The sequence below is a fragment of the Oryx dammah genome, unplaced genomic scaffold (assembly GCF_014754425.2).
Source record: "Oryx dammah isolate SB20612 unplaced genomic scaffold, SCBI_Odam_1.1 HiC_scaffold_21, whole genome shotgun sequence".
NCBI classification, from domain to species: domain Eukaryota; kingdom Metazoa; phylum Chordata; class Mammalia; order Artiodactyla; family Bovidae; genus Oryx; species Oryx dammah.
The window spans coordinates 76,880,382-76,907,089 of NW_024070205.1; the positions used below are offsets into that span (position 1 = coordinate 76,880,382).

General features: G+C 52.5%; 1 protein-coding gene and 1 long non-coding RNA gene across 8 annotated transcripts in view; one reads left to right on the top strand and one right to left on the bottom strand.

Annotated features, from left to right (window-relative positions):
- The window catches only part of LOC120879997, a 3,875-nt gene extending 3,340 nt beyond the window's left edge, over nt 1–535 (bottom strand). The window contains exon 1 of the long non-coding RNA XR_005724926.1: nt 361–535. This is a non-coding gene — a long non-coding RNA (uncharacterized LOC120879997). The remainder of the gene's footprint in view (nt 1–360) is intronic.
- The window catches only part of PLEKHA6 (pleckstrin homology domain containing A6), a 141,014-nt gene continuing 114,605 nt past the window's right edge, over nt 300–26,708 (top strand). For all 7 annotated transcript variants that reach the window (XM_040263005.1, XM_040263008.1, XM_040263009.1 and 4 more), the window contains exons 1-3: nt 300–395; nt 6,847–6,923; nt 10,120–10,177. In XM_040263005.1, the coding sequence (XP_040118939.1) occupies nt 313–395; nt 6,847–6,923; nt 10,120–10,177 (218 nt within the window). In that variant the 5' untranslated portion in view covers nt 300–312. The remainder of the gene's footprint in view (nt 396–6,846; nt 6,924–10,119; nt 10,178–26,708) is intronic.

Below are 26,708 nucleotides of genomic sequence, written 5' to 3' on the forward strand. Positions count from 1 at the left end.
AATTGCCCGTCATTAAGTTAAGGAGACGGCGGGAGCGGAGCGCCGACTCCGGGGGCGGCGCGCGTCTGCGGCCGGGCTCGCTCGGCCCCGCCGGGGTTAAGTCTTCCGCTCCCCGCCGCCCGGCTGGCGGCCAGCTGCCTCCAGCGAGAGGCCGGAGCCCCGGGCCAGGGAGCCGGGAGGACCGCCTGGACCCCCGCCCCCGTCGCCGCCTCGAGGAGGAGCAGGAGTGGGGGGCTCGCCGTAGCCCCCCCGCCCGCCTCCCAGCCCGACGCCCCGGTGCGCAGAGAGCCGGAGGGGCTGCGGGACTCGGAGATGGCCGATGAGATCGACTGGCTGGACTTGCCCGGCCGGTGGACCTACGGAGTTGACCGCGGTGGGAGAGTCTTCTTCATCAAGTATGTGAGCCTCTGTCATTTTCTCTCCCCCTCTCTCCTTTCCAAGTTGTCCAACTTGAAAGGCAGCAGGGCTGGGGACCCGCCGGAGAGGCCGGGTCGGGGAGCGGTGGCTGGAGCAACCCGCATGACTAATAAGTTTATTACTGCGCCTGTTTGAATGTGGCTCTTTCCCCAGTGGGTCAAGGTCCAGCAGAGGCTCAGCGCTCCCTGCTCTGGAGAGGCAGGCCAGGTGCTGGCTTTGCCCTCTCCCCTGGCTGCCGGCAGAACGCGGTCCCGGAGGAGAACGGCTGGACCTGGTGCCCAGCGCGCAGGTCTTCCCTTCCAGCACTGGTGACTGACAGGGCCCGCGGAGGGTCCTTTCTTCCTTGTGCCCACCCCAACCTTTCCTACAGGAAGACGTGGGCTAAGTGCCAACATCCCAGGAGACCCTCTCCTGCCGCCCCGCAGTCCCCCGCCCCGGCACTCAGGGCTGCCCAGATGGCAGCCCCTCCCCTCCAGCACCTTTACAGGACTGTGGTCAAGGGGAAGAACGTGCCCACAATACACCTGGCCTTCTTTAGAGAGGGAGGCTCTGCTGCTCTCCGTAATATATTAGCACTGTTATATTAATTTCATCAACCAAAATGGCTCTGGCTTAATCTCATTATAACAGAGTGACTCTGCGGACACTGTTTTGGCCTGCTTCTCCTACAGGTATCTTTTGCCAGGATAGAAATCTCCTGATAATATAGCAAGCCTAGAAGCACAGCATTTGAACTGTTACCCACCCATGATGGGTTTTCCCTTTCTCAAGACAGCCGCTCACAGAACATTAGAGCTGAAAGGAAGCTTGGATGCAACCCCCTCCTGTTTCAGATGGGAGGCGAGCTCTGCAGAGATGGAGAGTACTTGGCTGAGATGAAACCACTTGTTAATCAGAGCTCCCACCAAGCCCAGAGTGCAGTGCCTTCCTTGTGTTCCAAAGGGCCTTTGCAGGAGTGCAGGCAGCCAGTGGTTTTCTTGTTGGTGTTACTGTTTCCACGTTTGCTATAGGCTTTTCTTCTGTAATTATGACTATGATCAAAGTTGATGTTATAATTATACTATCTTAGACATTAACTCCACTAAAGTTCTTAACCCTGGGTCAGATTCTGAAATAACAGAACTTCTCCAGTATTAAAACAAAAGTCCCTTTGGTCAGCGGTTTGAGACTTTAGAATCCATAAGAATCACCCAAGGAAATTAGTTTAAAAGGCCAGTTCCCAAGCCCTGCCTCCAAGGATTCTGTCTGAGTCAGAGGATCTGGGGTGGCCTCGGAATCTGCATTTCCACAAGCTCCTCAGGGATTCTGATAAAGTGGTTAATTTGGCTTTTCCCATCTTCTCAGTTTCTTACTTGCCTTCCAACCTTTTTGTTGTTCTATCCACAGACATTTATTGAATATCCACTATTTGTCTACTGCAGTGTTGGGCATTGAGATAAAAAAAAAAAAAACAATAAGACACACAGGTTTTTCTTTAAAGGTGGTAGAGAGAAAACGCAAACAAATATTTATGAAATAATCAGATACATTCCAGAGGTAATTGCATGATGTTATAGGAACACAAGGAAGATAGAGCTAACGGTCTGAAGAGTTGAGGGAGGGCTTCCTGGAGGAGGAGACATTTCACCTCATTCTGGAGGAAAGAGACCAGAGTGAAAGGGGCCCTCAGACAGAGGCCTGCGGGTCGGAGGGCACCTATGGCTGCTGGAGCCCAGGTTGTCGTAAACACTCTGAGGGGCTCAGGAGAGATGGGATGGGCCAGCTGGGGTGCCGCAGAAGCCGAGGCAAAACAGGTAGGGGAGGGCCGCTCCAGAGGGGCTTGTGTGTTAGGCTAAGGGGTTTGAACATGATCCTGTAGGTGATAGGAAACCAAACGTGATTTCAGACAGAGGAGGGACGTAGTTAGACGTGTGCTGTAGAAGGATCTCTCTGGCAGTTGCAGAGATGGTGATCTGGGGGCTGAGTGGGGCAGCATGGGAGACACTGGAGGTGTGGCGGGCAGGTGGGAGGCAGTCACCAAAGTCTGTTCTGTGCTCAGTCATGTCAGACTCTCTGTGACCCCATGGACTGGAGCCCGCCAGGCTCCTCTGTCCATGGGATTTTCTAAGCAAGAGTACTGGAGACAGTTGCCAGTACTCCTCCAGGGGACCTTCCTGACCCAGGGATCGAGCCCACGTCTCTTTGTCTCCTGCGTTGGCAGGCGGGCTCTTTACCACTGAGCCACCTGGAAGCCCCACCAAAGTCCAGGAGAGTCCAGGAGACTTGAATTAAAGATTTTTCTCCCTAAAGGGCGGGGAGAATCTTTAGGCATAGAATTGAGAGTTTCCATTTACTTTCTGAATGTTGAGGAATGAGGGGAGAGAAGGGGAAGAGCCCCAGATAATTCTGAGCTAAAAAACAATGTATTTATTTATTTTTGGCTGCAGTGGGTCTTCACTGCTGTGTGCTGGCTTTCCCCAGTTGCGGTGAGGGGGCTACTATCTGCTGCATTGCCCGGGCTTCTCACTGGTGGTTTCTCTTGTTGGGGAGCAAGTTCTAGAGCTCGGACTTCAGTAACTGTGGGGCTTGGGCTTAGCTGCCCCTCAGTGTGTGGGATCTTCTTGGATGAGGGATCAGACTTGGGTCCCCTACACTGGCAGGCTGGTTCTCAACCACTGGACCACCAGGGAAATGCTAAATCTTAGAATTTTTAACTTGAATTTGATAAAAATCAGGAGTATGGGAAGAGGAACAGATTTTAGGGAAGGTACAAGTTTAGCTAGGAAATCCTGAATTTGAGGTTCCCATGGGACAGTCAGGAAGTGCTACCCTAGAGGCAGCTAGGTGTACAGGCTAGAGGTGGAAGAGAGGGGCCCTGGACTGGAGAGGCATCACGCACAGCTGGGACCACCCAGGAGTGTGTCAGGGAGAAGACAGGAGGGTCTCCACATTTGAGGAGAGGCCAGAGAGGAGACCCAGCGTGGAGGTGGGTAGCCCCAAGGTCAGAGTAGCATGGCCCCGGATGGCGAGGGAGAGGGACGCTACATAGAAAGTGATGTCAGCTGCGGAAAAGCCACATGCGGTTAAGACTGGAGAGCGTTTACTGGATTGAGGAACTGAGACATCTGTAATGACCTCTAGGAAAGTGGCTTCAGGGGAGGGCTGGGGTCAGAACCAGGCTGCAGAGGTTGGTGAATGGCAGGCCAGAAAATGGGGACTGTTAGAAGGAACTCGTTTCTAACAGGGTTGTCTGGTCAGGAAGAGGAGGAGCTTGGGAAGGGAGCTGGGAGGGGGAGGCAGCTTCGAGAGAGAGGCAGAGGGTTCAGCGGAAGACACAGACACGAATGGGGCTAAAGTGATGGACGTGAGAGGGAGGGAAAAGTTGAATGTAAAGCCTGCCATGCTCAATAGAGTAAGGGTCTAGAAAAGATGGGAAATGATGTGGATTGTGACCCACGTGGACCCTTCTTCAATGGGAGAGGGCCACCTTTTGTCCAATGTAGAGACAAGTACTATAGTTCAGTTCAGTCGCTCAGTCGTGTCCGACTCTTTGTGACCCCATGAATCACAGCACGCCAGGCCTCCCTGTCCATCACCAACTCCTGGAGTCCACCCAAACCCATGTCCATTGAGTCGGTGATGCCATCCAACCATCTTATTCTTTGTTGTCCCCTTCTCCTCCTGCCCTCAATCTTTCCCAGCATCAGGGTCTTTTCCAATGAGTCAACTCTCACATGAGGTGACCAAAGTATTGGAGTTTCAGCTTCAACATCAGTCCCTCCAATAAACACCCAGGACTGATCTCCTTAAGGATGGACTGGTTGGATCTCCTTGCAGTCCAAGGGACTCTCAAGAGTCTTCTCCAACACCACAGTTCAAAAGCATCAATTCTTCTGAGCTCAGCTTTCTTCACAGTCCAACTCTCACATCCATACATGGCCACTGGAAAAACCATAGCCTTGACCAGACTGACCTTTGTTGACAAAGTAATGTCTCTGCTTTTTAATATGCTGTCTAGGTTGGTCATAACCTTCCTTCCAAGTAGTAAGCATCTTTTAGCAATCACCATCTGCAGTGATATTGGAGCCCAGAAAAATAAAGTCTGTCACTGTTTCCACTGTTTCCCCATCTATTTGCCATGAAGTGATGGGACTGGATGCCATGATCTTAGTTTTCTGAATGTTGAGCTTTAAGCCAACTTTTTCACTCTCCTCTTTCACTTTCGTCAAGAGGCTCTTTAGTTCTTCACTTTCTGCCATAAGGGTGGTGTCATCTGCATATGTGAGGTTATTGATATTTCTCCCTGCAATCTTGATTCCGGCTTGTGCTTCCTCCAGCCCAGCATTTCTCGTGATGTAAGTTAAATAAACAAGGTGACAATATACAGCCTTGACCTTATAGGGTGTGAGGAAATACCTATAAGTGTTGTGGGGAGGTTGCTCCTGCCTCGTGGTTTCTATTTCTGTTGAGTTGAGGGATGAGATTATCCATTGAGAGTGGTGGAGAGGGATGGGAGGAAGGCGGGCCTGGGACTTCCCAGCAACCTGGGACCTGAGGTTGGTGGGAAAGCCTGGGAAACACTCAGCAAGGGTCAGCGGATTGGGGTCCCTGAAGAAGATTCTAGCTGGCGGGTTTGCAATGAGTGCTGTCCTTCTGGTTCCGCAGTTTCCCCACCGGCCCAGGGGCAGGGTAGGAACAACCTGTGGCTGCACTGTTCTTGCTGGAAGCTGACGGGGCCGGGGAGGACGTGGGAGAGGATGTGGGGAGTGCTGTGTGCCCCTCCGTGACCCTGCGACCATCTGAGGGGTGCAGACACGTGCGGTCCGGGGAGCTGATCACGTGAGAGCCGGAAGGGGCGAGGGCCGGAGGTCTCGGGGGCCGCAAGGGAGGGGAAGGGCTGAGTGTCCCTGGCTCTGCTCCCTCGCCCCCTGTCCCAGGACCAGAGCCCAGGCCACAGGCCATCTCCCGTGGTGCACATGGCTCCAGGTCCCGTGACTTGGTTTCCCAGGCACCTAGGCTCTTCCTGCAGCCGGTGTTAAAGAAACTCAGAGGAAATGTAGTGGAGTCGAGGGAAAGGAGTCCACGCGAAGAGTTGGACACGAGTGTTCCGAGCAGCTTTATTTGAATGGCCCAACCTGGAAACACCCCCAGTGTTCATCAGCGGGGTCGGGGGGGACACCTGTATGTCCTGCAGTGGGATGAGCTACTGACATGGGCCAGCACGTGGGAGAGAGACAAGGAGAGAAGGCAGACAGAGAAGGCTTGTTTGTGTGATTCCATGTGTGACACCCTGGGAACTCTAGAAAGCGCCAGTGAATCTATGGTAACAGGAAACTTACCAGTGGCTGCTGGGGATGGGGGGACAGTGAGAACCAGTGGGTAGGAGACGGGAATTACGAAGGGGTGCAGAGAGGATCTGGGGGCTCACATCTTGATTTGGGGGTAGTTTCACAGGTGTACACATGTATCCCAACATTACATTGTACACTTTAACTATGTGTAGTTTATTGTATCTTACTCTAGTAGAAATTCGGTGGCACTTTCTTAGTGCATTTCATTATATTATATAATTATATTATATATTAAGGTATTCATTACCGAGTGGAGTCCTATTCTGGGCTCTGAGACCCCTAGCCTAAAGCCTGGGAGATAGGGTGGTCCGGGGGTCCTGTCCTGTGCGTACCTCGGGCTCAGGAAATATCAGTGTCCTTGGTTGTCAGGGAGCTGAGACAGGTCGGTGGACTCACCGGCCATGGCATCTAGAGACCAGAGGATCTACACAGGGAGCCTGCCTTGCTGGGAGTGAGGTGCTCTAAAGAGCCTGGGTAACAAGGGGGCACATCTAGGCCTGGATCCTGGCTTCATCACTTACTGATTCTGACTTTGGGGGAGTTACTTAGCCTCGCAGAGCCTCGGATGTGTAATCTGCAAAGTTCCTGAGGTGAGGGAACGTTGTGGATGGCGGTGTCCAGCACTGCAGACGCTCGAGGACTGCTGATCCACGCAGCCTCCTCTTCTCCTATCCATCGAGAAGCCGCCAGTGAAGAGCCTTCTGTGTGCCTCCCGTGTGGCTTCACTGGTCACCTCGAATGTCGCCTCTTTCGTGAAGCCGCCAACCCCGGGCAGGGAGTGCTCCCCCCTCTGACTTGTAGTGCTCTCTCTGCGTAGTCAGGAGTGTAGCTCCCATCACATCATATTCCAGATATATTTTTACACATCTGGCTCCCAGGTGGGTTATACAAAAGCAGTGCACCCTCTGAGGACAGGGATCTCGGATTCTTCATCTCTGCACCCTCAGAGTCTGCTCAGTAAATGCTCTGCGTGTGTGTCTGAGCAAAGGCAGCCTGGTGTCTGGGGTTGGACGGTCGGTACTGATGTGACGGTGGTGATGGGTGTCCTGCTCAGGGAAGCCTCTTTGACCTCTGACATGTTCGATTTGGTCTTCTCTAGTGATGAGGAGAAATCAACCTGCTGGGTGCATCCTGGAACGGCATCACCCATCCAGAGTGGACACTCTTCCTGTCCAGGTAAGGAGCTCGTCCATCCCTGCCTTTGCAGGCCATGAGGAGGGGATGCCCTGCGGTGGCTGTGGGAACCCACTACCCTGACTTTGCTTCTGAATTTTTCCTTTCTCTTCGAATGGACTCAGCTAAGCATTGACCCACCACTGGGCAGGTGAGGGCAGGAGGGTTGATGCTCACCTTGAGGTCTTTTCAAGCTTCCAGTCCTGTGCTCATTGACTGGGCCTGACCTCTGAGGGCGAAGAGCTTGCTTATCCCTCTTATTCCTCTGCCCAGTTTTAAAACCCCCTCCACCCTGAGAGTCCCCTCCCAGGCTAGCGGGAAAGATGGGCCCCATCCGAGCCAAGATGGTTTCATTCTAAATTGAAGAGGTGGAGACACCAAGAGTCATAAGGCCTGGGGCGTTTCAAGTGAACAGCCCACCACCTTCTTCAGGATGCTACTGTGGACCAGAGCGGAGGGGCAGGAGCAACAATGTTGGACCCCCCCGGCCCCGCCCCCACCACTCGCTGGCCTCCCAGCCGTTCACCCAGCCACACAGAGTCCCAGGCATTCTTGGGGCACGGGAGCACTGCTGGATGTGCGGGTCAAGGTGCTGACTTGCCCAGAGCCTGCTTTCTTTTCATTTCGGAACTGGACTCATTTTGGTTCTAGAGCCAAAAAGGACTGCAGGGGTCATGGAGTCTGACTCCTTCATTTTAAAGTAGGAAAATGGGAGAGCAGAGAGAAAGGGCCTGGCTCAAGGCCACTTGGCTAATAAGCAAAGAAGCATCGGAGTTAAATGCACAAGTTCTAGAGACAGAGAGACCTGAGCTCAAATCTTGGCTTGAGGTTTTATTAGTGTGACTTGGAGCGAGTGGCTAGTTCTCCTGGGACGTAGCGTCTTTGTCTGTAAAATGGGGATAGGATTATGAACCTCAGAAGGTTGTAACACCGATTACGCAAGAGTCACATCAACAGAGGTGACTGCTGTTGCTTTTGTCGCCATTGTATTTTCAACTTGAAGCGAAGCCTCAGGACCCCAAGGCTGCGGCTGTCTTCTTCTGGGTTGGTGTTGCCACCTTCCACGTTTCGGCTGTTTTCAGTTAGAGTCCGTTCATCTTACCATGGCCCTAGGTAAGGCTAGAGGATGAATACAAGTCTGTGAGCCAATCCTGTCAATTTTGGCTGCAGCCAACTGGTTGTCCAAGGTTGGGAAGGGGTTAAGATGCCCCTGAAGCTTGCTGGAAGGGCAGCTGCCTTAGTGGGCACTCCGCCTGGACAGGAATATAAGCACTCTTGGTGTTGCCCTGGCAGAGAGGGCAGTGTGCAGGGAAGTTGCTGGAAAAGGCAGGGGACATAATCCACGCTGGCCTCTTTCCCAGGCACATCACAGTGGCAGGATTATTTATGATTCTGACCCAATGGGGATCCTTCTACACGGGGAGGCTGCCAACCCACGCCCTTCTGAATGGGAGCATCCTCGCACAGGGCCAGAGGGGAACAAGTAGCATTTATGGGGCAACACAGAGGAAAGAATGTGAGCTTTGCAGATAGGCGACCAGACTCCTGTCCTGGCCCAGACACTTCCTGTGTGACCTTTGGCAAGTCGATTGAGCTCTCTGGGCCTCAGTTTCCTCATCTGTAAAAATGCTCGGGCTGATGCCTGTTGTGTAATATTGCTGTGCAGACTGAATATGCTCATAGGGGTAAACCGTGTACCTTAGAGGAGAGAGGCTCTCACTAAGCACTGGCTGGTGGCATGATTTCTGTGGACCACGTCCTGAGAGGGAGGTGGGCTGCCCCGCTGCACTGAAGCATCAGCATCTCCATCAGCAGCAGCCATGGAAATACAGAGCCTTGATACCCGGCAGTGAGTGAAGAGTAGCTGAGGCCAGCACTCTGTCCAGCCCAGGCCCCACTGTCCAGCAGCTTGTGTCTGAGGGCAGCTGGGAAGAGGGCAGGAGAGGTGCAGGCCAGCACTCAGTAGCCTTAGTTTATAAAACCTCTTACACAGGCAGGTGTTTGAGTGTTGAGAGAATCTGCGCCCGTTTCCTAATGTGTCAGCCACAGGGCTCTTGCAGCGGTGCCCGGCCTGCCTCCACCTCATGCTGGATTCCCTCGGGCTCCCGGAAAGCTCGTCCTCCTCTGCCGCAGTTGGCGGCGGCCTCTTTGAGAAGCAGGACTCGGCCAGGGTGGCTGTTTGGGGGCGCGGCAGAGCCAGAGGCTCCCGGAGCGCCCTGTGGAGAAGGAGGCGCGGAGTCTCTGGAGCTGTGCAGCAGGGGCTGCGCCCGCCTGGAGGACAGCCTAGATGCCTTGGAGCCACGGTCAGCTTCCTGGGCTACTCAGTCCTCTCTCATTTTGCAAGTCAGTGCTTCTCCATTCTAAGCATTTCCATGGATGAATTGTTTTCAGAGGTGCTGTGAAAAAAAAAAAAAAGCCTCATTTTTTCTGGGACTGATTTCCCAGGTCTGTGGTGTCTTGTTCAGAAGCCGAGCTAATGACAGTGGCCTGGGATTTGAAGACTTGTGCATGCGTACTAAGTTGCTTCTGTTGTGTCCAGCTCCTTGCGACCCCATAGACTGTAGCCTGCCACCCGCCCGGCTCCTCTCTCCATGGGATTTCCCAGGCAAGAATGCTGGAGTGGGTTGCCGTCTCTCCTCCAGGGGATCTTCCCGACCCAGTGACTGAACCTGCGTCTCTTGCATCGGCAGGCGGGTTCTTGACCACCAGCACCGTCTGGGAAGCCCTTGGAGAGCTGAGTCCTGGTCTGATCTTAAGTGCTAATTATCCGTGAGATCTGGGGCCAGTGACTCACAGCGGCTCCAGCTTCTGCTCCTGTGATATAAGCAGGGATGATCCTGAGGACCTTCCAGGGTGGTCATCTGTGCATTCACTGCTGCATCCCTGGGGGCTGGCACAGGGCCTGGCACAGAACAGAGGAGCAGTAAGTGTTTGTTGAATGAATGAAGGAAGCCTGCAAAGCAGCGATCTATTTTGTCACTTCACTGCTCACTAATGGGGGGCATCTCCTCCACTGCCAACTCTCTTGCTGTTTGCTGGAAGCACAGACTGATAGAGTGGACAGAAAAGGGTGAGACTGTTGGTTTGACCACTGCTGGCTTATCTGTGAATTGCCCCTGTTCTCTGAGTCTCCATCCCTCCTGAGTGCAGATTGGGCTTGTGGAAGAGAGGGTGATTTTGTGATTTTGCTTCCTCACAGGTTTGCCCAAGGGCTGGGAGATGGATTCTACCCAGGAAGGAGCTGTGTATTTCATCAAGTGAGTAAGATGGAGTTTCTTTCCAGTCTTGCTGTTCTACTTTTGTCCTTGTACCTGATACCTCCTTGGGTGGGGAGACAGTTAAACGGTCTTCCTGGAGGCCTTGCTGGGATCTGTGAATGGCCAGGAGATGTCATGGGTTCCAAGTTAAAGATAAAGCTCAGGGTGTGTGTGTGAAGCCTTGCAGATAAAGCCCAGGGTGTGTGCGTGCGTGCGTGCGTACGCGTGTGTGTGTGTGTGTGTGTATGTGTGCACGTGCATGTGTGTTGGCCCAGGAGAGCTCGTGTCAATCACAGGAAGTTCTCTGGGGTGGTGGGGTGGGGCTGGGTGGCGTGAGAGAAACTGTTCTAGACACTTGGGTCAAAGGCTTAGAGGAAGGAGACAGGGGGTGCCTCTGTCATCCTGGGGGTGGCAGGCACATGTCTGGTACTCTGTGTCCCCTCAGGGGTGCTCAGGGCCCTCTGTTGGCTGAGTGGCTCGTGTTCTTGGGTGCAGCAGGCAGCCCTGGGGGCCGGGGTGCCCGCGTCTGCCCGCTGGATGCCTCTCCCTATGCCTTGACCTGGGTCCCTCTGCTTCCCCGCTGGCCTGGCTCCCGGCTTCGCTCTCAGGGTGAAGCGGGCGGGCTCGGGCCGGCAGGGCTGGGCCTGGCTGCAAACAGCTGGGACTCAGGCACCAGCAGAGGGAGCCGCCGCCCAGCCTGCAAGGAGAGCCTTTTTCTCATCTCCTTTCCTCTCTCCCTACTTTCTCACCTTCCTTGTCTGTGCTGTGAGAGGTCCTGTTTCCATCTCCCGCCTCAAGACCAGCCAGCACTTGCATCAGTTTGCCTGTTAACCGTATTCCCCTCCAGGCTCGTCTGTCCATGAGACGACAGGCAAGAATATTGGAGTGGGTAGCCATTCTTAAGCAAAAGCAGTAGGAAAAAATGGACAACTGATCTGTTTTAGAAATTGTTCTGATATGATGGCTCTCATAGCCTGAGCTTTTCCTGAAATTGAACTCCTTGCTTCAGTTAAGACTTACTCCTTTTTTTTCTCCTTGATGGCAGCACCTTAGCATTCCCTTATGTATACCTGGTTCTTGAGGTCATTTACGAAACACTTTCACATGTATTAAAAAATGTTTTTGACTGTGGGCTCTTAGTTCATGCGGGCTCTTCGTTCCCTGACCAGGAATGGAACTCATGCCCCCTGCAGTGAATGTGCAAAGTGGTAACCCCTGGACGGCCAGGGAAGCCCTGCACTTTTGCATATATTACCTCGTCGGCCTTTGAAAGCGCCCCCCTCTCTGTGGTCCAGGCTGGCCCCTCCCGGCCCTCAGCTTCCGCAGCTGGGCAGCTGCACTGATTCTCGTTTTCCCTCCATCAGGCCAAACTAATTTCTGCCTCAGGATCCTTGCACTTGCTGTTCACTCTGCCTGAGCACACTTTCCTCCTATTTTTGTACATCTGGTTTCTACTCAACATTTGGTTCAAGTGACATCTTCTCAGCAGGGCTTTCCTGGTGACCTTGTCTGAAGCTCCCTCCTGTTCCTCCTTAGCTCCCCCCTTACTTTTCTTTACCTACACTACTGGAAAGCTGCTTGTTCACGTGTTTGTTCTGCTGTTTTCTTGTTGGTGTCCCCCACTGCCATATCAGCCCCGAGAGCAGATTTTGGCTATTTTGTGTTCCACTCTGTCCTGGATCCTTTCTGGCACTTGATAGGAACCCAGTCTTTGGTGAAATGAATGAGTGAATGAATGAAACATGTTGAGAGAGAGAGGCATGATTAACGCCTGCTCTGGCTACCAGCGCAGAGCGTCTCCTGAGCGCCTCCTTCAGCGTGTTCAGTCCTGAGCTCTCGGCCTTCCCACCACCAGCATGTTGCATCTCTGTCGGAAGTGCCACCAGCGCAGAACCCTTGGGCCCCTCCTCCAGAGGTCCTGTCAATTTCCTCTTAAAGATCCCTCAGCTCCGCCGCTTCTCAGCATCCCTGTGGCCGCCACCCAAGTTTGTGCCCACCTGGACTCTCACTTTTACCTGGAATCATCATTCTAGCAGCTTTCCAGTTCATCTTCCTGCCTCCAAGCCATCCTGCTGCAAGAGTACTTTGTTCTACAGTGAGAACTTGGTCGTGCCATTCTCCATTAGAAACCTTTCCTGCTTCCCATCAGTTGTAGGATAAAATCTAAATTCCTTACTCAGGCACTTGAAAGGGCTTTGCAATCTGGCTCCTGCCCCCTTTTGCAGCCTCTCCCACACCCCATTTTGCCAGACTATCTCTTGTGTTTCCCTCAACACGCACCTCCCTTCCACACCCCCAACCTTTCTGAGTGTAATCCCTCCTCTAACGTGGCTTGCGTTCACCTGTAAATACTTCCTTTTCCTTCAAGACTCTGCTCGCGATGTCACGTCTTCAGGAGAGCACACCTGTATTGTAATTGTTTGTACGGGTGTCATTTCCTCTAGATCAGTGGTTCACAAGCTCGAGTGTGCCACGGAATCACCTGAAGCGCGTGTCAGAACAGACTGCTTGGCCCAGCCGTAGAGTTTCTCATTCAGAGTCTGCATTTCTAGCAGGCTCCCAGGTTACACTGCTGCTGTGGGGACCACACTTGGAGAACTACTGATCTGGACTGAAAGCTCGTTAAGGGCAGAGGTAGCAGGATGTGGCCGTGAAGTCTGGAGACAGAGGCAGTGTAATTTCACCATGTTTTGTGATGAAATGTCAACTACCCTTCTATTATGCATCTGTGTCATTCCCAGACTTGGTGGCCACTCAGAACACCAGGAACAGCTGTGGCCACTCTGAGAGCTGAGTGCTTTACTACACTGACAGCTCATTCAGCCTCCAGCAGCTTTATGGGGGAGGTTCTGTCATTTCTAACTATTTGTGAAAGTCAGAGAAAGACAAACCAGAACTTAGTAAATAACTTGTTCAATGCCTGAAGCTTGTAGAAAGCAAAGCTGGGATTCAGCCCCACGTCTGCCTGATTTCAGAGTCTGGCCTCTTAGCATCATGCCGCAGCTGTCTCCAGCATCCTCTGTGCCTCTCCTGGACAAGGGAGGCATCAATAAACCCGGACTGAATGAGTGAGTGACTGACTGAATGAATGACTCTGGCCTACTCTTCTTATTTTCACACAGTTCCCTGCATAATCAATTCCCTACAAAGGTTTATGACATTGGGTTGGTGGGTGAGTTAGAGACTGAGGACCCCAGACATGAATCAGTTCAGTTCAGTTGCTCAGTCGTGTCCAACTGTTTGCGACCCTATGAATCGCAGCACACCAGGCCTCCTTGTCCATCCCAACTCCCGGAGTTTACTCAAACTCATGTCCATTGAGTCGGTGATGCCATCCAGCCATCTCATCCTCTGTCATCCCCTTCTCCTCCTGCCCCCAATCCCTCCCAGCATCAGTGGTCTTTTCCAAAGAGTCAACTCTTCGCATGAGGTGGCCAAAGTACTGGAGTTTCAGCTTCGACATCAGTCCTTCCAATGAACACCCAGGACTAATCTCCTTTAGAATGGACTGGTTGGATCTCCTTGCAGTCCAAGGGACTCTCAAGAGTCTTCTCCAACACCACAGTTCAAACGCATCAATTCTTCGGTGCTCAGCTTTCTTCACAGTCCAACTCTCACATCCATACGTGACCAGTGGAAAAACCATAGCCTTGACTAGATGGACTTTTGTTGGCAAAGTAATATCTCTGCTTTTTAATATGTTGTCTAGGTTGGTCATAACTTTCCTTCCAAGGAGTAAGCGTCTTTTAATTTCATGGCTCAAATCACCATCTGCAGTGATTTTGGAGCCCAAAAAAAAAAGTCTGACACTCTTTCCACTGTTTCCCCATCTACTTCCCATGAAGTGATGGGACCAGATTCCATGATCTTAGTTTTCTGAATGTTGAGCTTTCAGCCAGCCTTTTCACTCTCCTCTTTCACTTTCATCAAGAGGCTCTTAAACTCCTCTTCACTTTCTGCCATCAGGGTGGTGTCGTCTGCATATCTGAGGTTATTGATATTTCTCCCAGCAATCTTGATTACAGCTTGTGCTTCTTCCAGCCCAGCGTTTCTCATGATGTACTCTGCATATAAGTTAAATAAGCAGGGTGACAATATACAGCCTTGACGTACTCCTTTTCCTATTTGGAACTAGTCTGTTGTTCCATGTCCAGTTCTAACTGTTGCTTCCTGACCTGCATATAGGTTTCTCAAGAGGCAGGTCAGGTGGTCTGGTATTCCCATCTCTTTCAGAATTTTCCACAGTTTATTGTGATCCACACAGTCAAAGTCTTTGGCGTAGTCAATAAAGCAGAAATAGATGTTTTTCTGGAACTCTTGCTTTTTCAATCATTCAGCGGATGTTGGCAATTTGATCTCTGGTTCCTCTGCCTTTCCAACAGGTAATAATAAAAGTCAGATATACATATAACTTTGGAATCTGGGCTTCATTTTTTTTCTTCTCCTTTTAGTGTGGTTGAGTAAAATTTCAATGAGCAAATACTGATATTTGGCCATCAGATAAATCTGATAACTGTGTTCAATAGATCCTTTCCTTCATGGTGCTTGGGAGGTCATTGTTTGGTATTACACAACTGATGGCATTGCTCAAGCGTGTGTGCAGTTTTAAAGTGTCATTGAACAGAAATGGTATGCAGGGAGAAGAGAAAAAGCACAGGGTTAAAATGTGGGTAAAACCCATTGCAAGCCTGTGCGCATGAACACATAAACCCACTGGAGGGCACCAAAGCACGCATGAGCGGCCCACTGAGGCCTTGAAAGGGCTGGTTCCCTGCAGAGGGTGGGTCCTCCCTGAGCTGACAGGGGCATCCTGACTGTCCTCTGCCACCCCTCAACCACTGTGGGCCTGGTGGACTCCTCTGATGCTTAGAGATCTGGCCAGGTAACACTCATCCCTGATCTTCTCTGACCCCTGACTCCTTCCTGCTAAGGCAGCCGTCTGTGGAGCTTGTCAGTTCAGTGTCCAAGAGTGCATCTCTCTTCGGTTGGCAAAGAGGGCGGTAGGACAGGGGTCCTTTCTGTGGAGACATGCCCCCGTTACCCTCGCTCCCAGCCTGGGCCCTGCTGCCCCTCCCCCACCAGGACGCTGCCCTGTGGCCGTGCCAGCTTGCACGGGCATCTCCGCCCCTCAGGGAGCCCCACCCAGCTGCTTTCACGTCCTTGTTCTGGCCTGGATGCTTCCCCCAAGACGGGGCCAGGACGGGCTCTCTGCACCTGTGCCTCTGGTTCTGTCAGGGTGGGCTCAGTGCCGTGCCAGGAGCTGCGGGGGTTGGGGGAGGGCAAGCACACAGGAGCCCAGGGCTGGCTCGCAGGAATCATCAGTAGAGAGCCCAACCTGGGGGACCTCAGAGGAGGTGGTGTCCCAGGAAGTATGATGGAGCCTCGCAGGGCAAATGAGAGCAGTCCCAGGGCAGCGAATCAGCGAGTTCGTCACTTGACTAGCTCTGTCCTCCGAAAGGCGAGTCACACCTTGGAACAGTAAAGCATGAGACAGACGAGGAGAGAAGTGAGGCGTGGTGTGGCGCTCAGAGCAGACAAGCCCCATTTACAGATGAGGAAGACTGAGGCTCAGCAGCCAGGTCACTCGTTCAGAGTCCCTCATCTGGTAGGGAACAGAGCCAGGGCTCAATCTCAGGTCCTAAAGGCTCCGTTATCCGCTCCCCGCTTATTACCTTTCGGCAGGAGACACCGTCCAGGCGTGGCTGGGTGAGGAAGGGGCAGACACATTTGAGGGGCAATGCATCGCCCAGTTTAGTGGTCCCCGGTACTGTGTGGTGGGGGCGGTAGACCCTCGAAAGGCCAGGAGCATGCAAATGTTCAGAGACTGAATCCCTGACTGAGAGTTTTGGACTTTTTCTTCTAAGCGCTGGGGACTGTGGATTCCAAAGTGGAGGATGGATGGAGTCACAGAGGCACGTTCTTTGGAATATCCTCCCTTAATACCACCTCCTCACTCCCTCCCAACCTAGGCCTTTCAGATGAGTCTTGCTCCCGCTCTGCTGCGTAAACAGAGAGGGAATTCAGAGTCGGTGCAGGTGGACCATTTTCTGGCTCTGCCTCACCAGTCCTTGTTGGGCCTTGGAGACCCCTCGCCCCTTGCGCCCTGAAATGCAGGCGGTGCTCCGGCAGCCAACCTCGCATGCGTCTCCAGCCCACAGCCCCCCAGATCCCTGGAAGCACCGAGGCTGTAGCTCAGGCCTCTCAGAGGATCGAGGGACTTGGCTGCTGCCCTCGCCCTCCGTCTGCCAGAGAGAAAACTCTCAGCAGGCCCGTCTGCCTCCTGCCCTTTCCAGTTGTCTGAGGAGCTCGTGGAATGGAGGCTGGGGCCCTTGTCCCCTTTCCCACTCTGGCTGTCCCCTCCGGATGCTGTAATCTCCAGTTCCAGCCTTACTTTGCTCTGCTGGCTCCTCGAGGCCCGAGACCCCCCAGAGCCCCGCATCTCGGGCTGCCTGGGGCGGGTTCTCCCCCAGCCTGTCCTGGGCAGTCTCGCCAAGTCCTGCAGAGCAGGGACAGGTGGGCTGGGCCGAACCGGTGCTGCCTGCTCGGGACCTGCATCCAGGATTTCTCTGTCCCTTCCGCCGAGTGGCTCTCCGACGGCCAGTGAACTCAGCGTTTCAGCCTTTGGGGGGGTGAGGGGTGACCTCAGGACCCCCTTCTCCACCACAGCTGCAGGCAGGTACATGCTACTCAAACCCGGGATCCCTGGCTCCAGCCTGGTCTGCCCTGGGGTGGGAAGGACGGTCTTTCCAGTGGCTTCCTCTGGGGATGTGGGAGTGGGTTGTGGATCAGATCCCCGTAACACTCGCGCCTGTTGCTCCTCCTGGACTCTGGGAGGAAGTCTGTGCATCTGCACTTTTAATGGTAGATCCTTTTCAACAATAAAGGCTTCAGTTGTAAAAGTGATGCTTATATCACATTAAGAGAGACCCATGGAGAAGGGAAATCGTTGTATTTAAGTGAAGAGAGGCTTAAATTTTAAAAATTAAGGTGATTCAAACAAGCATTTGGAAGAGATGTAATAATCATGTGGGTGGATGCTGGCAGCTGCTCTTTGTGCCATCCTCAGTTGCTTCAGTCGTGTCCGACTCTTTGCAACCCTGTGGACTGTAGCCCGCCGGGCTCCTCCGTCCATGGGATTCTCCAGGCAGGAATACTGGGGTGGGCTGCCATTTCCTTCTCCAGGGGATCTTCCTGACCCAGGGCTTGAACCTGTGTCTCTTACATCTCTTGCATTGGCAGGTGGGTTCTTTACCTCTAGTGCCCCCTGGGAAGTGCCCTTTTCTAGCCCTTGCTTATTGCAATATTTCTTTACCCAGAAGTGACCCCAGGAACTCATCTGGGGTCTCCAACTTCTGGGTCTCAGAGGCAGATGGGACTAGGATCTCATTAGCCTACCTGGAAGTTCCGGTGGGAATACTCCATTTTCTTTCCATCTTCCCGATCATGACTAGGAAACTCAGCGTCTCTCCTGCACTCGGTTATTGTCACAGAAATCTTTTCCCAGCACCCACAGAAAGGCGAAGAGAGGGAAACTGAGGCTGTTTGGGGTAGGGAGAGAGAGAGAACTCTGAATGATATCGGCTTTTCTACAGCAGAAACAGGGCTGAAATCCTATTGACTGAAGCCTTCCTTTCTGCCTGTGACCCTCAATAATGCAAAACACAGGTATCCCCAGCTCAGCTAGCATCCTTGCCCAAGGTCATTGGAGACCAGCTGAGCTGGGGGACCCAGAAGGTCCTGGCATCTTGTAATGGACTCCAATCTGCTCCAGACATGATTTCTTTAAATTCACTGGGTGGACTCAGGGAAAGGGAAGGCACCAGGGCTCTCACCACAGCCTGCTGACACCCGGAGGCATGCCCGGCTCTCGGGCGGCAGCCGTGGAGACACAGGCAACCACAGGCAGGCCTGGGGAGGCCCTTGATGCCAGACCCTGGGCGGCTCTGGCTCCCTGCACTCTGGTGGGAGGACTGCAGAATGCAGCTTACACGGAGGGCGGCCCCGTTGCCCTTTGGGGGGCAGCCTCGGCCCTGCGGTGGATGGCCAGGAAGTCTGTGCTGAGGAGCTCTGTTCTCACCCAGGCGGGCAGCACGGGTGCTTAACAGCTCGTCACTGGGGTGGATGGAGTTAAACCTTTCCAGGGACTATTTACTCCTGATCCTAAGTGACAGCTTGGGGAGGGAGCATCACGTGGCCCTGAAATCCCCTGGGAGCCGATGGAGCATGCCCAGCTGCTTCTGCCTGGGAAAGATGCTGGATCCTGCAGTCCCCGCAGCAGCATCCTCTGCCCGCGCCAGGGACCTGTCAGCCGGAGAGATGACTGATTAGACCAGACCAGACCCGAGCCCTGCGCTTTGGAAGGGGGCCCTGGGGGCAGGGAGGAGGACCCCAGCCGGCCTGAGCTGGGGGGAGGGCTGCCTGGGGGCTCGGAGAGGTATAGCTTTTCAGCGTGGGGCTCGCACCTCAGCAGCCGGTGAGTCTGTTTTGATGCATCATGTGGGTGAGCGGGGAGGGGGGAGCTTGGGCTCTGGTCGGGGCTGGCAGCCGCCTGCCCACCGTGTGAGTCTGGGCTGCTGGCACTGTGGTGCCACCGCCTTCCCCGTCCCTCATTCTTGGCAGCGATGCTTCAGGATCATGGATGCTGAGAATGCTAATTTTATCCCTGTCTGTGCCCCCACCGCCACCTCCAGAATCCCCGGTGAAAGCTCATGTTGTCTAAATTTATTACATTTGAACCGGATCGCCTGCGTGAGGCCAGCCTTGGGGCTGCCAGCTTCCTGGGGTCCAGCAGGGGCCCCAGTCTGGCTTGAGCAGAGAGGCCAGCCCCACCCTGCCTCTAATCTTGCCAGAGGAGTGGGTTCAAGACCAGCAGGAAGGAGAGGTGGGGCTTGGGGGGTCAGGCTCAGGTCAGCCCCAGGGACCCATCTCCCTCAGCGTGGGGGGGTCGGGTATATATTTTATGGGTTAGAGGTTGGGGCTTATGGCCGCTGAGCTCTTGAATTCCTCGGGGGCATCTGACCTCTGGGTTCTCAGATTCAGTGGGGAGCCCCTGAGAGAGCTGGAGCCTTCTGCGTGGGCATCGGGGGATGGGTTTGCCATGGAGGGGCCAGGCTGCAGCCCCCAGAGCCTCGGGCGTATTGTGTGGGGTTCTGGGCACAGGTTGGCAAAATCACAGAGTAGGGTGATGAGCAGGGGCCCAGGGGAGAGTTGGACGGGAAAGGAGGAGAGGCTCTGGGAGATTCTTCTTTAACTGCAGGCGCAGGGGGAGGGGCGGGGGCTGCAGCCTAGAGCCTCTGGAAGGCCAGAGGTGGGAGAGCCAGGAGGGAGCCAGCCCCGGGGCACAAGGCCGGGTCAGCGCTGAGCTGGGGGGAAGGGGGTGGGAGCAGGATGGGCGCAGAGTCAGAGGGGGTCCCGGCCTTCAGAGCCTGGCTGTTCCTCCCCAGTCCCTGTAGGGCCTTAACCCTCAGTCTGGCTCCCCTGAGGCTCTCCTGCATGTAGGGCTGGGAGCCCTGGTGGAACGGCTCTGCCTGAGCCTGCTGTCCAGACAGCCTTGGGTGCATGACAGGCACCTGCCTACGACTCTCCCAGATCTGGATTCCAGGCCTCCCTGGGGGGGCCCTGGAGCTGGGGGCTCCCGTGGGCTCCCACCGCGGAGACCCGCCCCTCTGCCCACCGGCGCTGCCTCCCTGGTGGAGCAGACAGTGGTGGGGGACCGGAGCCATCGCCAGGTGGGGCGGCTGGGGGGTGAGCCTGGTACTGCCCCGGGGCTTGCCTGGCAGAAAACAAGGGCTCCCTGTGTCCTCAGCAGGGCGCAGAGTGCTGGGCTGCAGATATGAATTATTAGAGTCCTTGGCTTTCCAATCAGAGGCGAGGTGCTAAACGTGTTAGTGCGGCTGTGTAATTAATCCTGGGGGCGCTGCACAGGCTCGAGACAATGGGGGCTTTTTTTTCCCTGGGTTCTGCTTCTTTTCCTTCTTCACAGGAAGGTGATGGTGCAGGACGCATTACACAGATAATTACTTTTAACGTGTCTGCCCGGATTATTCAGTTGGGTTCTTCCTGCGTGGTGTAAATGACTTAATTACCGAGGAAGTCAGTGAGCAGGCAGTCCCATGGACGGGCTGACACCTCGCCTGACAGCCTGAGCCCGGGTCCTGCGTCTTCCTTCCGGGCCTGCCGTGGGTCCCCTGAGGCCGCTGCACTGAGCCTGGACCCCCAGAGGGGCCTCAGGAGGGGGAGGCTTGCAGTGGGGGGAGAGCTTGCTGAGAGGCAGCTCAGCTGCGGCAGAGAGTCCTGCTAGGGGAGGAGGCAGCATGGACATCAGCCGTCAGTGAGATGACTGGGAGGCCAGTCTCCAACAGTTAAAAGAAACCACACGTATTTAGAGAGGAAAGAGCACATTTGGGAAACATTCAGAATAAATGGTGAGCAGAGAGGAAGGGCGCTGAGGGCAGGCTGAGTGGGGCCCTCCTCTTGGCAGTCAAGGTCCAGGTGGGCTCCAGCCCTGCACCCACGACTCTAGACGCCTTCCAAGCGCAGATGAACCCTCTGCAGCCTCCTTGAGGGGCGCAGCTGGGTCCTACCCTCGCCTGGATAGTCCCAGTGACGGGGGCTCATTGCCTCTCCAGGCAGCCTGCTCCATGCTCAGAACATTCTTCTGTCCTGAATCAAAACCTGCCCACTTCTAAGTTCCACCCTTTGGTTTTGGTTCTTCGAAGCAGCACAGAACAAATCAGCTCTCTTTCCAAGAGTGATAAAGATTGTTTTCTTCATATTAAAATAGTGCATAATAGCCTTTGGACATGATGTAGTTTCTGTAATCATATTTGTGTTGGACACTTAGGTGGTTACCCTTATTTTCACAAATATATGTATATGCCAAAATATTCAAATTACATACTGCATCTCTGAGAGAATTACACTTAATTTTAATCTTTTCTTTATGGGTTACCCTACATTCTTAATGACTATGTATTAGTTTTATACTCACAGAATAGTAATTTTTTTCTGTATCTTGGATTATTTTCTTAGGATGAATGCTAAGACATAGAATTAATGTGATAGAGGCTATACATTAAAAAAAATTACCATTCTGTGAGTATAAAACTAATACATAGTCATTAAGAATGTAGGGTAACCCATAAAGAAAAGATTAAAATTAAGTGTAATTCTCTCAGAGATGCAGTATATAATTTGAATATTTTGGCATATACATATATTTGTGAATTCATGCACAGACATATGACTATGTTTATTACCAAAATACACACATATACTGTGAAAAATTGACCAAGTATATATTTTTGTCACTTAAATAAAAAGCATTTCTCCATGTCATTAAGTATTCTTTTACAACGTCAATTTTAGTGATGAGTATTTCATTATAGACCTATTCCATTTATTTGTCTAACTGGCCCCTATAGTAAACTATGTGTTTCCAGCTTTTCACTTTTATAAATAATGCTACAGTGAACATATAACTATCTGACTCTTTACACATATCAATGACTTTTTTCCTTAGGTTACATTTCTAGAAGTGGAATTCCTATGTTTTAAAGTAGCTTGACATATTTTGCCAGTTCATTGTTAGAAAGTACTAACTTACATTCCCAGCAGCTGTGTATAAGAACGTATTTTGTGGCCTGAGCATCAGCCTTGACTATTCTAGCTCTTTTCACTGTTTCAATGCATTGTTTCTTGAGATGGATGAACGTTTGTCTATTAGCGAGTTTTAAAATTTAAAATTCTAAACATTTAAAGTGTGAAGGGTCACCTGTTATCATTTGTTTGTTCACGCCTTTGGGTCTTCTTAAGAGATGATTTAGTGCAGTTGTCAAGATTGCAGTTACAGGGCCACCCTGAGGCCGACTTTGGGTTCTGCCACTTACCAGGGGCACGAACTTGACCGTGACTTAATCTCTCTGTACCTCAGTTTCTCCATCTGTAAACTGAGGATGATAATGTGCCTTATCTCACAGACGTTCTTGTGACGATAAATGAGGTCACATATGTAAAGCACGTAGAATCATGCTAAGCAGAGAAAGTGACAGTGTGTTTTATCATCTTACTAGTGTTGATTGGCGTGAGAAACACGGAAGCCAGAGTCATGCTTTCCCTCCCCCCGGGACCCCCCAGGCATCTGGGAGCAGACGCCGCGGGTGACACCGCCCGCCCCCTCAGGCTCGGCTGCTGCCTCCCCCAGGCTCGGTCTCCCCAGCACAGAGCTCGGGGAGGCAGCCACCCCCCACTCCCAGCGCCACCCCGGGAGTGTCACGCTCCTGTGACTCCTTCTGGCAGGCGCTTGGACGAGAGAAATCGGCCCCGCTACTGTCTTCTGGCTAGCAGGACATTCCGCTGGAGTCCCTGCTCCAGCTGCCCAGCCCCTTACATGCTGCAAGGCAGATGGTATCCAGGGTGACATCGGATCCTTCCAGGTCACTTAATCTCTGTGAAGGCTTGGTCCTTATTGTGTGAACACAGGATTCAGGGATGGGCAAGTCAACGCTGATCTGACAAATATGGGTGGATGCTGAGACGTCCCTCCTGCAGGGCCTGGGACCACCCCCTCTTCCACAGGGAAGGCAAGGCCCCTCCCTAACTGACATTACCATGTCCGCTCAGTCTGGCTCATCATTACCTGAGAACTTGAGTCTATAATTGCAGGTGCCAATTCACTTTTAATTAGCCTAATGCTTGCAATTAGCTTGTTAAATTCAACCTAACCTCTAGTGGTGAGGTCATTTTTACTGATTTTGCTTGGTTCCTAGGTCCTCATTAGTATCAGTGGGCTCTCCACAGATTGCAGGCCAGTCTGTCTCTCCTGAAACTGCAGCTGCTAGCTGGGGAATTGAAGGGGTCACAGCAGGGAAGGAAACTCTGCTTTAGGTGAGGTGGGATGGTGGGTTGCGAGTGTTCTGATGGAAACATAGTTAGATTTGTTGGACTCACAAGTGAGGTCTAGAATCCAGCTTCCTTCCTTCTAATTCAATGTTCTGCCCCTTCTGAACCTCAGTTTCCCCATCTCTAAAATGGGAGTAATAATTATTTGCCGTGCTTGCATCTCTGAGGTTCAAATGAGTTAACGTAGGAGATGGGTGTGAATGTAAAGCAATATGAAATTACTTTATCATGTCAAATGTGAAAGTTCTTTAGAATTAAACAGATGATCCCAGCGTCCCTGGACACAAGTTCCTGGACCCATCTGTCGCTTCTCTTGCTGTTTTCTTGATTCTTGATTCCACTGTCTTTGTATCGTGTTCATTCCCCCCCAGACCACGGGTGATTTGAAGGCATCGACATAACAAATGCTCCATACATAGTTTTGTTGTTCAGGCGCTCAGTTGTGTCCGACTCTTTCCGACCCCATGGACTGCAGCACGCCAGGCTTCCCTGTCCTTCACCATCTTCCGGAGCTTGCTCAAACTCATGTCCATTGAGTCGGTGATACCATCCAACTATCTAGTCCTCTGTCGTCCCCTTCTCCTCCTGCCTTCAATCTTTCCCAGCATCAGGGTCTTTTCTAATGAGTTGGCTCTTTGCATCAGGTGGCCAGAGCATTGTAACTTCAGCTTCAGCACCAGTCCTTCCAGTGACTATTCAGGACTGGTCTCCTTTAGGATGGACTGGTCGGATCTCCTTGCAGTCCCAGGGGCTCTCAGAGCTTCTCCAACACCACAGTTCAAAAGCATCAATTCTTGGGTGCTCAGCCTTCGTTATGGTCCAACTCTTGGTTGGATATATAAAGATTTGGATGGGAAGACGTGTGGCCCAAGGGATCGCATAGGGAAACAGTTATGAGAAAGCCTTCGATGGCAGTTGGCAGGGGGCGTTGACTTCCTGTCCTCTTCAGCCATGCCCCCTGCTCCACTCCACTGGGCTGCTTCACGGCTGGAACTGATCTTGCTCGTTTTTGTGAAGTTCTGCATAGAGTCAGGCACGTAGCAGTTGTTTGATGCCTACTTCATGACTGGATGAGGGAGACAGGGTAATGTGGTAGAGGGAGCGTGGAATTGGGTCAATGAACGCGACTGGAATCTTGGCCCCCCTGCTTTCTTTCAGCAAATATTTATTGTGTGCTTATTATGGACCAGATACTAGGTTGTGAAAATGAATTTTAAAATTCGTGGTTTAGGAAGGGAGATATATGATATGAGACGTATATGTTAGAGATACATGTATATGATATGATACCTGTGTATAATAGAGACATGTGTTGTGTTTGTTGGTGGCCAAGAAAGACTCTCTCCTTGGGGGGTCAGGAAAGGACTCCTGAGGAGGGCCTGAACCTGGTCTCCTCAGTTTGAGGAAGTCGCTTAACGTCCTTGGGGCTTGGTTTCCCAAGCTATTGTGTGGGGGAGACTAAAACATCCTTTATGGAGGTGAGGATGAAATGAAGTAAAATAACATGAATAAAACGTCTGGCACCAAATAATCTGTTAATAAAAGTTAAAAATGTTTTCTTAAAGCCAGTCCACATACCAGAAACTGATTTATGCAGCTTCATTTTAGCTCTGCTAGTTAATACCTGTATGACCTTGAACAGGCTCCTTCTCCAAGTCTCAGTTGCTGTGTCTACAAAGTACGGATAACTAATTTGTTCTCTGGATCAACAGAGAGACTTCAGGCAAGGTACCTAGCACATGCTTGGTCCATAGTAAGTATGGGAAAATAGTAGCTCTTCCTTGTTATTATTAGCAACATATTTCATGGAGAGACTACATCTGCATGCTGACTCCCAGATTTGCTCAGAAAGGAAGGGGGGTGAGGGGGTCCAGGGTAAGACTGGGTGATAGCCAGCACCTTCTGAGAAACTTTCCTCAAGGTGAGGTGATCAGAATTCTGTTGAAGTTTGGAGGCTACCAGGCTTGAGTGAATTGGTGAGGTTTGCTATAGCTGGGAGAGCCTGCTTCATGGGAAACTGAGAGGTAACCCCCTGACAGCAGGAACTTAATTCCCTCAGGCACGTAGCGGCCGTTCCTGCAGGCAACATCCCAGTGGCTCTGTCGCCCGGCTGGTCCCCTGACCTTCCTAAGCAAAGCAGCCTGGCGGCCATGCTGGGTTGCCGTGGTAACTGGCGCCCTCCCAGCTGGGTTGCCCTGGTAACCAGTTAGCTGGTATTGGGGGAGGGGGATGGTGAACTGGGGGAAATCAGCCTCAAAAGAGGCAGAGAAGGACAAGGGTGGGACCAAGAGGAAGACACATCCCAGGTGCCCCAGCGTAGCTCACGTCTCTCTCCCTCGTGGGACGGGGAAATCCAGAGAAAGGCAGGTAGGAAAGGATGCTGTGTTGCTTCCTGCTGTGTGTGTGTGTTGGCGCGAGTCATCTTGAGCAACGCAGGATCCTCGAAGGCTTGATCGGGCAGCGCAGGAGCTCTCTCAGGCCAGGACAAAAGCAGCAAGGTCCAGAGAGGGGGTCCATGTCCCCATCCCGGTCGCACCACCCCGAAGATGTTATCCTCTCTGAACCCGTTTCCTCATCCGTGAAATGTTAGCGCAGACCTTCAGGGCCACTGGGACGGTGCCCGGTTTGCCGGTGATGGTTCCCTCATCTTTCTTGCTGATTTTCTGTTCGGTGGACGCTTTCCGGCCTGTGAGCAGCCTGTATTGGAGGCCCACCCTGCTCTGGGCCCAGCGCAATGGAGGAAGGAGATGGGAGGTTTGGAATTCTTGGGAACTTGAGACCTGTCTGTCAGCCTCAGGGAGTTTACCATCCCAGTCTCCTGAGGGCAGGAAGCAAAGGTATACAGTAGGGAACATCTGCAAGAAAGTTTTCAAAGTAGAATCTAACTGAAATTTTTGCCGCCAGCAGAAATACATTTTCCATCACAACCCAGCAAACGTGTGTGATACCCTAACTGTGTCCTGCACACGTCATGTCATAGTTGAGTCTAGTCTGGTCTGTTTTGTTTAAAAAAAAAAAAAGATATTTTGACCCTTTAGCTTGATTTCACACCCACCTGTGGTTCGAGAAACACTGAGAGAGACCCTGAGCTAAAGCTCCTTCCACCTTCCATGTGTGAGGTTGTCTGGTTGGCTCTTCATGATTGAAGTGTGTGAGGTAACAGAGGCTCTGGGGTCAAATGACTTGCCCGGGGTCACAGATTAAAAGGCATATGGTTGGCGCAGGGTCACAGAGCCAAGGCTTAAAATGGGGTCTGTGTGGCTCGGGTTCATAGTACCCCTGTGTGTGCTGAATTTGTTGCCTATTTCCATTCTTGCTACAAGAGGATTCCTCTTATAAACAGAGGCGAGGCTTCAAAGATCCCAAATGAGGGCCTGGGGCTGAGCCCAGGCCTCAGTCCCTGATGTCTGCTGGGGGCCAAGGGGGCTGTGAAAGCTGAGGCTGAGCCTGAAGCGGTCTGGGTGCTCCCTCTGCGTCTCTGAGGCTGAGCCTGAAGCGGTCTGGGTGCTCCCTCTGCGTCTGTGAGGCTGAGCCTGAAGCGGTCTGGGTGCTCCTTCTGTGTCTGTGAGGCTTAGTCTGAAGCTGTCTGGTGCTCCCTCTGCGTTTGTGAGGCTGAGCCTGAAGTGGTCTG